Below are 16,123 nucleotides of genomic sequence, written 5' to 3'. Positions count from 1 at the left end.
GAATTTGAGAGCAGATGAGCTGGTCCGGAATCTCTCATGATGTTGCTGTCAAGAGGTCAGCCACAGCACAGTCATCTGATGGCTTGACTTGACCCTGGAGGGTGTATTTCCAAGATGACTCAGTTGGCTATTGGCAAGAGGTCTCAGTTCTTCACTACAAGGACCATTCCTTAGGGTCCCTTGAGTGTCCTTGTGACATGACAGCTGACTTTAGCCCTAAACAAGTGCTCCAAGAGAAGGCAGAGCCACTGTTAAAGACAAGCCAACAGGTCCAAAATGGAGTCACTTATGCTAAGCCCGATGCCACCAAACTGAAACTTACAGTTTTGTCCTCTCCCAGAAATGGAATCTTAAACCAATCAATTAGGAATCACCAGGTCAGCACTGGTGAGGTAACCTGCCTGATAGACCCTTGCCATTCCCTGAAGGAAAGTGACTGTGCCACAACGGATCCATTATTTTGCTAGTATAACTTTCTTGTCCCACTCCCTTCTACTGATAAAAGTCTTCCATTTTGTATAGCTCCTCAGAGCTCTTTTCTATCTGCTATGTAGGTTGCTGCCTGATTCATGAATCATGGACTAAAGCCAATAACATCTTTATTTTTTTTAAGTTTATTTATTATCTTTGAGAGACAGTGAGAGAGAGAGAACACAAGCGGGGGTGGGGGGTAGAGAGAGAGGGAGACACAGGATCCGAAGCAGGCTCCAGGCTTGGAGCTGTTAGCACAGAGCCCGATGTGGGGCTCAAACTCATGAACTGCAAGATCATGTCCTGAGCCCAAGTCAGACGCTTAACCAATTGAGCCACCCAGGCGCCCCACTAATAGCATCTTTAAAATTTACTCAGTTGAATTTCTTTTTAACACATGTATTGTCTAACCTTAAATTCACACCATGTCATTGCAGAAATAGGTCAACTCTATTCATTTTGGGAAGGACTTTCCAGGTGTGAGACCACCAAGAAGTAAGAATCACTGGGGGCCACCTTGGAGGCTGTCACACTCCTCCTATATATCTCTTGCACATCTAATCTTGTGCAAGAGTCTTGGTAACTCCTTCTTAGTAAACATGAACTGACACATCTGCTTGGTGGACAGAGCTAGGGAATACACACACACACATACACACACACACACACAGAGTCACATATTCATTTATAGCTATTTATTTCTATATCTATCCACATATACTGAAAACCATAAATTCATATCGATACATCCAATATCGATACATACCAATAAAGAATCACAGCATCTGTTCTAGTGTTTTCTCTTTCTGTATTTGTAACTGCTTTGTATGTGTTGAGATACCTGGACATGTAGATTTACCTATTTTATCAAATATGGGAAGTTTTTGACTCATTCCTTCAAATATTCTTTTTTTTTAATGTTTACTCATTTTTTTGAGAGAGAGAGGGAGAGAGAGAGAGACAGAGATAGAGAGCGTGAGTTGGGCAGGGCCAGGGAGAGAAGGAGACACAGAATCTGAAGCAGGCTCCAGGCTCTGAGCTGTTAGTACACAGCCCAATGCAGGGCTCGAACCCACGAACTGTGAGATCGTGACCTGAGCCGAAGTTGGACACTTAACCGACTGAGCCACCCAGGTGCCTCCTTCTTCAAATATTCTTTATGTCCCTTTCTCTTTGTTACTGGAAACCCTGATTGGTACCTTCTACATTGCTACTGCACCATGGAGAGAAGGGCAGACAAGAGTAAATTAAAACACAACAAACCTCTTCTACCATGTTTCAGTGCTCATTCTCTCTCTTTTTTTAATGTTTATTATTTTGAGAGAGAGAGAGAGAGAGAGAGAGAGAGAGAGAGAGAATATGAGCGGGGGAGGGGCAGAGAGAGAGGGAGACACAGAATCTGAAGCAGGCTCCAGGCTCTGAGCTGTCAGCACAGAGCCCGATGTGGGGCTTGAACTCATGAACTGCGAGATCATGACCTGAGCTGAAATTGGACGCTTAACCAACTGAGCCACCCAGGTGCCCAGTGCTCATTCTCTTTTAAAAACAACAACAACAACAAAAACCCCCTCTATTTATTTATTTGTTTGTTTAAATGTTTATTTATTTTGAGACAGAAAGAGAGAGTGCAAGCAGGGGAGGGGCAGAGAGAGAGGGAGAATCTCAAGCAGGCTCCAAACTGTCAGTGCACAGCCTGACACAGGGCTCTATTTCATGAACCGTGAGATCATGTCCTAAGCCAAAATCAAGAGTCAGATGCTTAACTGACTGAGCCACTCAGGTGCCCCTCAGTGCTCATTCTCTTGACTAAGCATTTGCTTGGTTGCTATAAACCTTTCATTGTCTTTTTTTTTTTTTAAACGTTTATTTATTTTTGGCAGAGCATGAACGGGGGAGGGTCAGAGAGAGAGGGAGACACAGTATCCGAAACAGGCTCCAGGCTCTGAGCAGTCAGCACAGAGCCCGACGCGGGGCTCGAACTCACAGACCGCGAGATCACGACCCGAGCCGAAGTCGGCCGCTCAACCGACTGAGCCACCCAGGTGCCCCAACCTTTCACTGTCTTGTAGAGCTCTGATAAAGTTGACTCTGAGAGTTTTTGCCAGTGTTTTTTTTTTTTTTCAGTATTTATGGGAAGAGACAGGCCCGTGGATTTCCCCACTCCATCATTTTCATTGACATTGACACTGATATATCTGCCTTCTATTTGTGACTCCCTTCTCCAACAGAAAGCCAGCTTCTATTATTCTTAATGTATTTACTTTTTGATTAATCCCTCTGTATGTAACCAATATTCTGCTCCCTCTATCATCCCCTTCCCTGCATGGACCCCTCCTCTCTGCTCTGTCTACATCCGAGTCCCTGCGACAGAGTGTCCTCTGCTGTAGGAGTCCTTTAATTCTGCTGGGGCTAACCTGAGTACTTTAGTGCACAGTGTTTTCATTTATTGATCATTAAAAAGTTTTATTAGGTTTTACTGGGGGGTTATACGGCCACTGATGAAATAAGAAACAAATATTATTAGAAACAAAGTATACTTCTTTTCAAATTATAACTATATTTAGGCATCTCATGCAATACTCTTATTCTGTAGCTAGGAATGACTATTAAATCCCATTCAAAGATGGAAAAATAGAGGTAGGGCACTCTTACGGTATCCCCCAAATTTATGGTGAGCAGCTGCAGTCACACCCTGTCCGATGTTAGGAAACCTTGCAACACGTCCTTTGTCACTTCCCTCTTCCATTTCCAGCAGCAACTCTTCACATCTTTATCACATTTCTGAAGCCCACGCTGTATTCTTTCTTACTTCACTCTGAATAGATTAACTTTGCTTTTTAAAAAAAATTATTTATGTATTTTTTTATTTTAGAGAGGGGAGAAGAAGGGGAGAGGGGCAGAGGGAGAGAGAGAAAGTCCCAAGCAGCGTGAAGCATGACATGGGGCTTGTTCCCACGACCCTGGGATCACGACTCAAGCCAAAATTGAGTCGGATACTCAACTGACTGAGCCACCCAGGCACACCAAACTTTGCTTTTTGAATACAGTGGTCTCCCCTTACCCATGGGGTACACATTCCAATCCCCCTGAGGGTGCCTGAAACCATGTTTCTTCCTAAACATAAAAGCTTAACTTATAAATTAGGTGCAGTAAGAGATCAACAACAGTAACTAATAATAGAACAGGGGTGCCTGCCTGGCTCAGTGGGGCATACGATCTCGATCTCAGGGTCATGAGTTCAAGCCCCGTGTTGGGCACAGAGCTTACTTAAAAAAATGGAACAATTATAACAATATAGTGTAATAAAAGTTCTGTGAATGTGGTCTCCGTCTCCCCAAATATCGTATTGTACTATACTCACCCTTCTGCTTGTGATGACGAGATGCTAAAATGCTCCCATGATGAGATGAGATGAAGTGAGGTGAGTAACATTGTGCCAGAACATTAGACTACTAGTCTTGATCTTCTGATGACAGGGACTGTGGTTGGCTGTGGGTAACTGAAACCAGGGAAAGTGAAACTTTAGATAAGGGGGGACTACTGTATTAAGCAAATAAAGGCCATCAAATGTAAACTCTTTCAAATATTTGTCTCTGTTATCCCATTGCCCCCAAACCTACAGTTACAAGGGGCAGATTCGGGTTTTGTGGTACCTGAGCACATGCAACTGGAAAAGGAGGAATTAAAAAAAAAAAGAATACAAAAAAATTTACCCTGGAAAATTTTATAAAAACATATGACATGTTATATCATGGTCATGGTCTCTCCCAGAGCCTCTGGAAGCAGCCTGTGAAAGTAGGGGTGGAAAAAGGGAGTTGGAACTTCAGCAGCTTTTTTTTTTTTTAATTTTTTTTTTTAACATTTATTTATTTTTGAGACAGAGAGAGACAGAGCATGAACGGGGGAGGGTCAGAGAGAGAGGGAGACACAGAATCTGAAACAGGCTCCAGGCTCTGAGCTGTCAGCACAGAGCCCGACGCGGGGCTTGAACTCACGGACCGCGAGATCATGACCTGAGCTGAAGTCGGCCGCTTAACCGACTGAGCCACCCAGGCGCCCCCAGCAGCTTTTGATAGGTCTCCTCCTTCTCTCGCATCCGGAAATGGTGGTTCTCCTCCTCCCCTGTCCAAGGCCAATTCATCCTGTACCCTCCCTCTCTCTTCTTCCCTTCTAAACAATTCCATCACACAGAACATACTGTTCTCTAACTTGTTCTTCAATTAACAGTATATCAAGGCTACACTTCCAAATCGATACATCTAAATCTACACAATTCTTTTTAACAGCTGTATAGTATTCCACAATAAGGATAGACCATTGTTTCTTCAACTATTCCCTTTTGAATGCATTCAGGTTTTTTTTTTCTTATTAGATTGAACCATATAAAACTACCATATTTGTAGGCTTGTTTGTTTTGTTCATTTTATATTACAATGTTTTACTAAATATCTATGTCTCTATAAATTTTGTTCCTGTGGATAAATTCTAAGAGGTGGGATTCTATTTTAAAAGAGGTGGATATTGGGGGGGGGGCACCTGAGTGGCCCAGTCAGTTAAGTGCCGGACTCTTGATTTTGGCTCAGGTCATGATCTCACAGTTTTGTGAGTTTGGGCCTTGCCGAGAACACTGTGCTACAGGTGCAGAGCCTGCTTGGGATTCTCCCTCTCTGTCCCTCCACCACTCGTGTGTTTTATCTTTCTCTCTCACATGCAAAATAAACAAAAAAAAATTTTTTTTTAAAAAGGTGTGTATAACGGGCTACCTGGTTGGCTCAGTGGGTTAAGCATCGACTTGATTTTGGCACAGGTCATGATCTCATGGTCCTGAGATAGAGTCCTGGTATCAGGCTCCTTGCTTGGTGTAAAGCCTGCTTAAGATTCTCTCTTCCTCTCTCTCTCTCTGCCCCTCCCCCATGTACACCCCTCCCCTCCCTAATAAAAAAAATAAAAGTTGTGTATATTTTACTCCTAGATTGCTTTCCTAAAATGTTGGCATAATGTATGCTCCCATCAATGACCTTTTTGGAAATTATAAGTCACAGCAGCCTTGTTTCAGTGTTTCTCAGAGCAGACTGTCTCCACCATACCCTGTATTCGCCATTATTGACCGCACCTTCTCTCACCACAACTCTTCAACCAGTTTTCCGCCTTCCCCCTTTCGGTTTATGTCTCTAGCTTCTCTTTTTCTATTCATTCCTAGATACTTGTATTCCACATGGATCTGCTCTGGCTCACTTTTCTAGCCACAACGAGTGCTCTCTTCTCCCCTTAGGTAAGTTTATGGCTTCAGCTGTAACCTCTACCCTCAGCCCACCAGTGAGGTGGCCCCAAGTTCACTTCACCTGAACTATGAAAATGCCCTCACTTCCTGCAGATGTCTTACTGTCATCCTCCAGAAAATTGTGGTAATAACTATTTACTATTCTACAGCACATTCCTGGGTTGTGTGGTGTATAAGTTCCACAATCATCACTGAATAGCTATATTTTCCACTCCTCTCCTGAGTCCAAACTTCTACATCAAAACTGTGTACTGTATATCTCCAGCTGGAAGTTTTACAGGCAGGGCCAATACAAAAGACCCATTGTTGAACTTATCATCACCTCTTCTGAAATCCTCCTTAGGCATTTCTTTTCTCAGTAAACGAGACTCTCATTCACTTGGGTGCATAACTTAGAAACCTGGAAATTCACCCTAGACTACTTCTCTCTCTCTCTCTCTCTCTCAATTCACATCGGATAGGTTCCCAAGCCCTGCGGTTTCTACCCCATATTCCTCAAATCCATGATCTCTTCAATCCCCTGGGTTGTTGGCCTGACCATCTCTTTCAGGGGCTAAAAATAACTTCCTCCTTGGTCTTCCTACTTTTTGCCTTGCCTCCCTTCTATTCACACTGCAGTCAGAGATATTATTTAACACGTAAATCAGTTCTCTACCATGAGAAAAATGCTTCAAACTCCACACTGTCAACAGGCTAAAATCTAAATGACTAAGCATGACTTAAAAATCAATTTATTTATCCAATATCTACTTAATGGCCTGCCTCATTTTCTGACATTCTCTAAAAGCACCCTATGCTTCAGCTATATGGATCTACTTTCAAATCTCCAACATGCCAAGCTCTCTAATAATTCAGTGCCTTTGCACCTGCTACCCTTCTGCTTGGAATTCCTTGTCAGTCTTGTTGGCCTGACAGACTCCGACTTAAATTTCAGGCTTAAGCTCTCAGGTTATTTTCCTTTTTTTAAATGGTGCAGGCAGACAAACACTCAAGTTCCTTATTGATATTCTGCACACCTACACCATAGCAATTTTAACATTTAAATTATTTGTTTTATCAATTAGTGTTTCTAAACACAGTTGTAAGCTTTTGGAGGGTAGGAGCCATGATTAGTCTCATCTTTGCATCCCCAACACATAACACAGTGACCTGCACTGAATATTTAATAAGCATTTGAATGAATGCAAAAATAAATTAGTTAAGTAGTAAGAATGACGTCCAGGCTAGGGCTTAACCTTAAGCTACATAGATTTTTCACTTAAGTACCTCTTAAAAAATTGGAAAAACAGAAGAATATATTAACGGAAATTTAAGAAATAAAAAGTAAAATAAATCTCATATTACTTTACCATCCTAATGCCTGTTTTAATGCAGTTACTATTTACTTTTGGTCTTTCCTCCAATATGTGGTAAATAAGGAAGTATATTTATAATATATGCTTGTGTTTATATTTATATTTTACATGGTTGTAATGAAGACATACGTGCACTTTCACGTTTTAAGTTTAACTAACTGTAAACATTTTCCACCACTGTTGTGTAGTCATCTGAACCATCACTTTTCAACATTGTATGATACTTCCTCTCTCTACTTAGGATGACGGCTATAGAAACTTAGGTTGTACTCGGTTTCCTATTATAAATAGGAACAGATCCAGGTTTTATGGAACTTGAAATTTATACAATTTTGAGAGATGTTTTCAGTAAAAGAATACAAAAAAGCCTTACTTTCGCAAACTTTGTGAATACATTGTTAGGGACGCTCCCGGGGTCTGGAAGGGGCCTGTGAAAGTGAAGCTTAATTGTCACTTAATTTAAGTGAAGGTTAATTTTCATCAGCTTCACAGTTGTCTACCTCCAATTATAAATAATCCTGTGATAAGCATTTTGAGCATGTGATTTTTCCCTCTCTTCTATTATGTTCCAAGGATTCCAAGTTATTATAACACCATAATATGGTCATATTATGACACCTTTCTCACCTTGAGGTTGAGAAAGGAAATGATTATTTATTGAGCATCTATTATATATTGACATATTATTTATCAATATAGTTTAGATATATTAAAAAAAATTTTAATGTTTACTTACTTTTGGGAGAGAGAGAGAGAGAGGGAGAGAGAATGAGCAGGGGAGAGAAGCAGAGAGAGGGAGACATAGAATATGAAGCAAGGAAGCTCCAGGCTCTAAGCTGTCAGCACAGAGCCTGACACGGGGCTCCAACCAACGAATCGCGAGATCAGGACCTGAGCCAAAGTTGGACGCTTAACCGACTGGGCCACCCAGGCACCCCAATTTACTATTTAATTTAATCCTTACTACAAGCCTGAAGGAGGTATCATCCCCATGTTACAGACGAGAAAACTGAGGTGCAGTGGGTTTTGTACATCATGTACATCTTTGAGTAGTTACATCTTGTAACTGGTAGGGTTTGGATCCAAAGCTCATGCCTTCTCTTCATCACTACATTATGGTGTTTCCACAGCCTCACTAGCTTCACAGTAATACATTTTCTAGGCTATTGCTGAAAAACCTGGTTCACAGTTACCTGTTTTGAGGAGGCCAGTAGGCCAAATTTGCAGTCTTGACATGGTTCTTGGAAGAAGGTAATTTAAATCAGTGGTGGCTAGACTTTCTTCAGGTGAATTTAGGAGAAAGTGATTTGACTGTTTCTGCCCTCCGTCTACTTACAGACCTGTATCACTTAGTTCAGCACATATTTCTTGGAAGAAGCAGTGTCTGAAGTTGAAAGACCTGGGCTGGGTTTGGGTCCTGCTGTTCACTACTTGAGTGGCCTTGGCAAAGTCATTGAACCCCTCATTTTCCTCCTCAGTGCAATGAGGATAGTAAGTAACAAATCCTGCCTCACTCCAGGCTAGTGCCAATATGATAATGTGCGTGCAAACCCTCAGTGAACTCCAATGTCACTGAGGTACAGTAGTGCCCCCTTATCAGAGGTTTTTGCTTGCAGTGGTTCCCCGCAGCCAACCACGATGGGAAGCAGATCATTCTTCTGACTGTTGTCAAAAGTCAATAGTAGCCTAAGGCTACGTCCCAATGCCTGCATCATTTCACTTCACTTCATCTCTCGTGTAGACATTTTATCATTTCACATCATCACATGAAGGGTGAGTACAGGAAAGATAGTTTGAGAGACAGGCCATAGTCACATAACTTTTATTACAGTATATTGTTGTAGTTGATCTATTTTATGGTTAGTTATTGTTGTTAATCTCTTCGTGTGCCTAATTGAGAAGTTAAACTTTAACTCAGGTATGTATGCATAGGTAAAACCGGTATACGTAGGGCTGGGTGCTATCCATGGTTTCAGGCACCTGCAGGAGGTCTTGCAGTTAAGGAGGAATTTTTGTATAAGTAACATGGTGGAAGTTCCTCCACTTGCTCGCACGTCTGCCTCCAGGTAAGGGCCTGTGACAGCCGTACAGAATTCACCCGATGGCTCCATTATGGTTAACTCTGGCTGGAGTTGCCTCCTCAGCTGAAGTTGCCACTTCTTTTCTGGGGTGGATGTCTGGGCTGTTCCACCGGGAAGCATCAAAAGCAGCAGAGGCGGTGCAAAACCAGGCTGAGATTCTGGTGAATCTTTCCCTCCTCAAGCTGCGAACTGATCAAAAAAATGCCAAAGATTTATCTATAAATGCAACTCGTAAAATCCCAAGCACAGTCCTTACCAATTGTCCCTTTGCTCTGTCTTAGGTGCTGACGCATTTATCCTGGAATTTTACCTGGCCGATTAGAAATCTTTAGTCCTTGTGGGACCTAATTCTGGGGATGGTCTGTAATTCTGGAAAGCCACGAGAAAATAAAAATCTCTGTTCTGAGTTGGCGTTTGGACATCCTCCCCGTATCACGTTTAAAGCTGGTGTAAGCAGCATTAGTCTTTATTTTCCTTAACAGAGAAAAGGGTAAACCCATTTCCAAGCCCCAAGATTGAACTCGTCACCCTGTGCCGGGCCCCGCGCGGCTCCCCGCGCACGGCCTGAAGCTCCGCAGCCGGCCCGCCGCCTCCCGCGTCCTCAGCCCAGGTGTCAGGCAGCGGGGACCCGGACCTCCACCTGGCTCGGCCGGCGGCGACCGCACAAAGAGCGGAGCAGGCGGCGGCCCGGCCGAGCCGCAGAAAGTAGTCCCGACCACGCCGGGCCGATGTTGTTCGACGTCGCTTCACGCCCTCCGCGGGGAGGGCCGCAGCGGCCGACCCAGGAAAGAATCCCATAGGAATGCGCCGGCGGGAGGCCTTTTCCCTCCAGCTCGCCACTGCTCGCCTGGCAGATCTCCCGGGGTCTCCAAGCAGAAGCCGTGCGCGCGGCCCCCCACCTTCTTCCGCAGCTGCTCGGGAGGCGGCGCCGAGGGAGGGGCTCGCCCGCGCGCAGGGAGACCTTCGCGGCGACCCGTGGCGGCGGCGGGACCGCGGTATCCCTGCGCCGCTGCGTGAGAGGAAGAGGCTGAATGAGGAACTGCGCGGGGGAAGCGGGGCGCCGGGGGAGGAGGCGGCGGGATGGAAGCAGACGCTGGCGTCGCGCGAGCCCCCGGCAGAGCGGCGCGGTAGAGAGGGCGGCGGCGGCGGCGCGCGCGGAGCCTTGACGTGCCCCTTTCTTTCTTCTCTCTCTGGAAACCTGGGAAGCATGAGCGTGCAGACCTGCCGCTGCGGCGGCCGCCCCGGCTCCTCGCCTCCCCCTTTTCTGGCCGCCCCTCGCCGGTGAGAGAAGAGAACGCGAGAAGGGAAGATGGGGGCCGTCCTGAGGAGCCTCCTGGCCTGCAGTTTCTGTGCGCTCCTGAGAGGTGGGAAAGGGGGGGGGGAGCGGGAAAGTTGGTGGGATTTGGGGGGGAGGTGGCCTTGTTTTGTGTGTGTCTGGGGGGAGGGGGAGGGAGGGAGGAGAAGGGGAAGAGGAGCCAGGAGAGGCCTGGTCGTGGGGAAGGAGAGAGAAAGGGGCCCGGGAGAAGGGGCTGTGCGCTCCGCCTGGCCACAATGCAGACCCCTTCCTGGGGTTCCGGACCTTCCCTGGACACAGAGGAGCCTCATCCGGGCTGCTTGTGTAGGTGAACCCCTGGAGCTCCATTCTTTCGCAGTGACTGAGGGTCTGCGTGTCCCTTTCTGCCGGGAGTCATCCGGGAGAAGGGTCTTTGTATGGATTTTGGCTTTTAAAATGTTGGAGCCGAAGATGCTTTAACGTTGGTCTTCTCTCTGGAAGCCCCCACCTTTTCTGTGTCTCTTACGTGAACTTTTAGAGCCTTCTTACTATTTTTCCAGGCCTTGTTACTACTAATAATTGGCTTCCGTTGGGGATCTAATGATCCTGGGTGAGAGCACAGTTGGAAAGTGACTCCGAGGTTATAGGTCGAGCGTTTCAGCACTGGGAATCTTCTGAGCTTCAGCCCATAATAAAATAGAAACGTTGCCCTTGTAACCCCTGGTATTCAGGACTTGCCCCTATTTTCGGAGCCTGCAAGTGTACAGTTGGCACTGAATAGGAAAGTCATCCTTGTGTGAAGAGGAGCCTGTCCTGGGACCTAAGTTATCGTTTGCTGCGCTCCCCTGGGGGACTGCTTGGCACTTTGGTAAAAAAACGTGGGCTATTCTGGGTATTTTGCTCCGAGAATCGCATAAATTCGACGGCCCTGTGGTTTTTTGAATTGCCCTGCGAAGCTGTCACATACGCCGTGACTTTTATTTTGTGACAGTTCACTAAGGTTTTTGATTGGCCCGCAAGATTTCAACAGCTCTTCTCAAACTTATCCGTGTGGAAGTGGTGATGAGTCTTGCTATTGAGCATTTACCAGCAGAGGAATTTACGTGTGGATCGATGCAAAGGCTGTGGCTTTGGTTTTGTTAAAATTCTCACGTGTTCATGGCAAATTATTTTCAGGTATAAGACCTCTTGAGTCCATGGAGATTTTTAGCTCTTCATTTAACAAGGTAAACTTTTGTTAAGCCTCCATAACTTGCTAAAGTTTACAGGGCACGATAGTAACTCATGATCTTGTGCAAATGAACCCAAGATGCCTTCTGTGTGTGTATATTTGTGTTGGATGAATGCGATTGACTTTTTTTTTTTTTTTTTGAGTGGGAGGAATTTTTTTTTTCTTTCTGTAGTTACTCTTGCAGGATTATTACGTTTGCATGTTATATCTACTTATACTTAATAATTATGACTCACTGTCAGCATATTCCAAACTATTTTCGCATGTCACCCCCAGAAAGACAGTGCTCGCTTAATTGTCTTGGCAGAGAATTTAATACAGTGTTGTGTACTTGAAAGGCTTAATAAGTATATGTTTATTTCATCACCGTATACTCTTTGTTGAAAGGGGATCTTGCTCTAGTTGTGAGAAACATATTTGACCTAAGAATATGCATATATTTTAAGACAGAAAGTTAGTAGTTAAATATGAGAGTCAGCTGGTTGGTTAAAGTCCTCGGGAAATCTAAGTCCATAACCTGGGGATGCTTCTGGTTGCCTGGTTGTATTTCTTGGAGGGTAAGGGTGTGACATAAATGCCATTTGTTTAACACTAAGTTTGAGTCTAGAGTTGGGTTTGTTCGTTACTTGACTTCAGAGAAATTGTATTTGAAGTATTAATTTGAAGTACGGTGTTATGTAACAAGACCTAAAAGAGTTAATAGTTTAAACTGCCTCATTTCTACCAGCAAATTTCCAAAAGTGGACCTCTCATTTTCAGTGTAGCATAATGATAGTATAAGGTGGTCTTTGAATTTATCAGTGCTTAACTGTGAGTACATATTATTTGAACTAAAAAATAGTCTTCTGATGTGAAAGATTTTCATTCATAATTTAGGTTTTTTTCATTCCTTGATAATGTCATTCTGTGTTATAATAGTGGCATTAGTTGACCTTGGGCTCTGAGGAGAAAAATGTGATTAACTTGTTGCGTTAAGATAATTTTTTCTGTAGAGGAGTTGTTATGAGGAGTTAATATTGGGATGATGGGTTGATGAGAGAGTTCGGGAGACCTTTTGTCCTGTAGCGCTGTTAAGTCAATAGCTGAAAGCCAGGGAATAATGCGGTCATCGTCTGGGCTGCATCCCTAACCCCTATCATCTGAGGACAAAGTGTAATGGAAAGATTTGGGGATTTCAGCACTAAATCTTGGGTTCAAAGTCTGTGCTTCTCTATTTAATAACCTTGTGATTCTGGTCTAGTCAGTCAATTTCTCTGGGTCTCAGTTTCTTTACCTGTAAAATGTAAATAGTAATCCTGACCTAATTTGCATGTTTAACAGGCATATTAAGTGAAATGATGAATATCAAGTGATTTGCTAATATTATTTTTTGTTATAATTTTTTATTGTGGACATATTCTCAAATGCCAGGAATTTGAGATTTAATTTGTGTAAGATTTACAAATTCTTGTGGCCAGAAGAGATTTTGATCATTCTGGTCTAACTGCTTAATTTGCAAGTGAGGATACTCAGAATCAAACTGATTATGATCTGATTAAGCTCCTATAGCTAATTAACAGTGGAAGGATGGTAGGGATTTATTGGTAGGGATTTATTAATAGTAGGGATTTATTGTTCATTCTTTTAGCAAATATGTATGGGAATACCTGCCTACTGTATATCAGGCTCTGATGGTATAGTGGTGAGCAAAATAGCCATGTCCCTGTTCTAATGGACCTCACAATCTCGGTTGCCATCCTTACTGTTCTCTTGGTTCCATCCAGGTACTGATTAGAAAAGATTATATCTCCAATTTTCTAGAGCAAATATATATATATATTTAAATATTTATTTATTTTTGAGACAGAGGGAGAGCGAGAGCATGAGCAGGGGAGGGGCAGAGAGAGAGGGCAGAAACAGGCTCCAGGCTCCGAGCTGTCAGCACAGAGCCCAATGTGGGGCTTGAACTCACAAACCATGAGATCATGACCTGAGCTGAAGTCGGACACTTAACCGACTGAGCCACCCAGGTGCCCTTAGAGCAAATATTTTTATAAGATTTTTTATAAATTTTGGAATACCATTGTGTGTATAATCTGTAAATACTATGTCCCAACTTATGTTGAGGAGGCTTTGTTGTTTCATAAAAAGTTTTTGCTACTTAGTTTTTTAGAAAATATTATTAGTTTTTGTGGGATGGTGGTAAATACTGTACAAACAAGCCACTAGTGTTTTCTATCTTATATTTTGTAGAAGTGGTCCTTGGAAAAGCATTTGCTTTAATATCAAGTGGAACAAAATCTTGAGGAGGTAGAGTGAATTTTGGAGTGGGAATCAGGAGAATTAAGTTTTCATTCTAAGTTTGCCATTAGCTAGCTGTGTCGTGACCTTGGGTAAGTCACTTAATCTCTGTATAACTTATTTTCATTAGGTATACAGAGATGCGTAATTCATATTAAAATGTTAAGATCTCTGAGAGAATGTGAAGAGACCAATTTTAATTTTGTTTAACTCATTATTTCCCAAACTTGGGAATATTTTTTCCATAAATTTTTTTAACATTCTGGTGAATCTTTGATCTAAGCAACACACCTGGAGAGGGCTGGACTGGATGATCCTTTGAGCATTAGGTTGATTAACATGATTGATACTTTTTAAAAATTTATTTTGAGAGAGAGAGATTGCACGTGCACATGAGCAGGGGAGGGGCAGAGAGAGAGGGAGAGAGAGAATCCCAAGCAGGCTTTGCACTGCCAGTGCAGAGCCCACTGTGGGGCTTGAACCCACAAACGGTGAGATCATGACCTGAGCTGAAGTCAAGAGCTGATGCTTAACCCACTGAGCCACCCGACCACCCCTGATGTGATTGATATTTGATGGTAATTTCATATAGTTAAATCTGATACTTTCATTCCTAGTTACCTGGCTTTAGGTTTGCTTATCTGGCTAAGGAATAATTTGATTGGGTACAAGTAAGATTTCAGCTCTTTGTTATTATGAGGCCTAACAGACTTTTCCCATTGGTTTGGTTTTTCAGCGACTTCTTTGTTTTGCCTTTTTTTTTTTTTAAAGTTTATTCATTTATTTATTTGGAGAGAGAGAGTGTGCATGCATAAGCAAGGGAGGGGCAGAGAGAGAGACAAAGAGAGAGAGAGAGAGAGAGAGAGAGAGAGACAATCCCAAGTAGGCTCTGTGCTGTTAGTGCAGAGCCCACTGTGGGGCTTGAACTCATGAACCATGAGATCATGACCTGAGCCGAAGTCCAGAGTTGGACGCTTAACCAACTGAGCCACCCAGGCGCCCCTGTTTTGCTTTAATTGGAGGTTTTTCCATTTGCTGAACTGAAATATTCTTTCCGTATAGTTATACATGCTTTGGCTATCAGAAAGGACTCTTTTTTGAATATCAAATAAGACTCTGGAGGGTATATAAATGAAAATATTTTATGTGAGTTTATAATTTGAACATGTTGGAAAAACAAGTAACACAATAACCTGTTTAGGTCATTGTAGATACTCTTGAAATTTTAATTTCATCATGGAAACTTCATTGCAAGTTATATTTAGAGAAGATTATAAAGAGGGGCAGGAAAGATATAGGCTTTGTGGATAAATTAAGTTCAGATATTCTACTACTTTATGTAGTCTTGGACAAGTTACTTAGCTTTAGTTTCCTCTCCTGTTAAGTAGAGGTAATATCTTACAAGATTTCTATGAGAACTGATGGGATAATATTTGCAAAGGGAGAGTATGGTGCACAGTCAGTAGTAGACTTTGAATAAATGGCTACTAATATTAAGATGGCTAAATTAAAAGAAACATTAATGCTCAGGAAAGACTAGTAAAACATTTAAGTGCCAGGTACTGTTTTAGGGAGCCAATAATTTTAGGCCAGTGGTTTTTGAACTTTTTGACTCTTCTACAACTGAAACAAAAACTCCACGAAATACCTTTATTTCCGATATTGTCTTTTTTTTATTAAAAAAAATTTTTTTTTATGTTTATTCTTGAGACAGAGACAGCGTGAACAGGGGAGGGGCAGAGAGAGAGGGAGACACAGAATCTGAAACAGGCTCCAGGCTCTGAGCTGTCAGCACAGAGCCTGACGCGGGGCTTGAACCCATAAACTGTGAGATCATGACCTGAGCCGAAGTCGGACGCTTAACCGACTGGGCCACCCAGGTGCCCCTGATATTTTCTTTTTTAAGTTTTTATTTATTTTTTAAGTATTCTGTACCCCAAACGTGGGACTCAAACTCTTGACCTTGACATCAAGAGTTGCATGCTCCTCTGTCTGAGCCAGCCAGGTTCCCCACTTCTGATATGTTTTATTTTATATAACTAAGATGGTTGCTATTAAGTTTACTTTACCTTCTAAAGGATTGAAGCTTTATTTAACACTATTTTAGGTGAGTATTATAGATAAACCAGAGGATAAATAGTGCAGTTGATT

General features: G+C 42.9%; 1 protein-coding gene and 1 long non-coding RNA gene across 5 annotated transcripts in view; one reads left to right on the top strand and one right to left on the bottom strand.

The window, feature by feature from the left end:
- The window catches only part of LOC107179073, a 43,387-nt gene extending 33,420 nt beyond the window's left edge, over positions 1-9,967 (bottom strand). For 3 of the 4 annotated variants that reach the window (XR_006219795.1, XR_001509610.2, XR_006219794.1), the window contains exons 1-2: positions 8,301-9,967; positions 3,833-3,970 (exon numbers count right to left, since the gene is read on the bottom strand). This is a non-coding gene — a long non-coding RNA (uncharacterized LOC107179073). The remainder of the gene's footprint in view (positions 1-3,832; positions 3,971-8,300) is intronic. The other variant, XR_006219796.1, reaches the window with a different exon arrangement.
- A 264-nt stretch (positions 9,968-10,231) lies between these two features.
- LRP6 (LDL receptor related protein 6) overlaps positions 10,232-16,123 on the top strand; it is a 176,611-nt gene continuing 170,719 nt past the window's right edge. Inside the window, exon 1 of the mRNA XM_007076312.3 lies at positions 10,232-10,552. Coding sequence (XP_007076374.2) covers positions 10,498-10,552 — 55 coding nt within the window. The 5' untranslated portion in view covers positions 10,232-10,497. The remainder of the gene's footprint in view (positions 10,553-16,123) is intronic.

Source organism: Panthera tigris, chromosome B4 (genome assembly GCF_018350195.1).
Source record: "Panthera tigris isolate Pti1 chromosome B4, P.tigris_Pti1_mat1.1, whole genome shotgun sequence".
In the NCBI taxonomy this organism is placed as follows: domain Eukaryota; kingdom Metazoa; phylum Chordata; class Mammalia; order Carnivora; family Felidae; genus Panthera; species Panthera tigris.
This window is presented reverse-complemented; position numbering and strand designations above follow the sequence as displayed.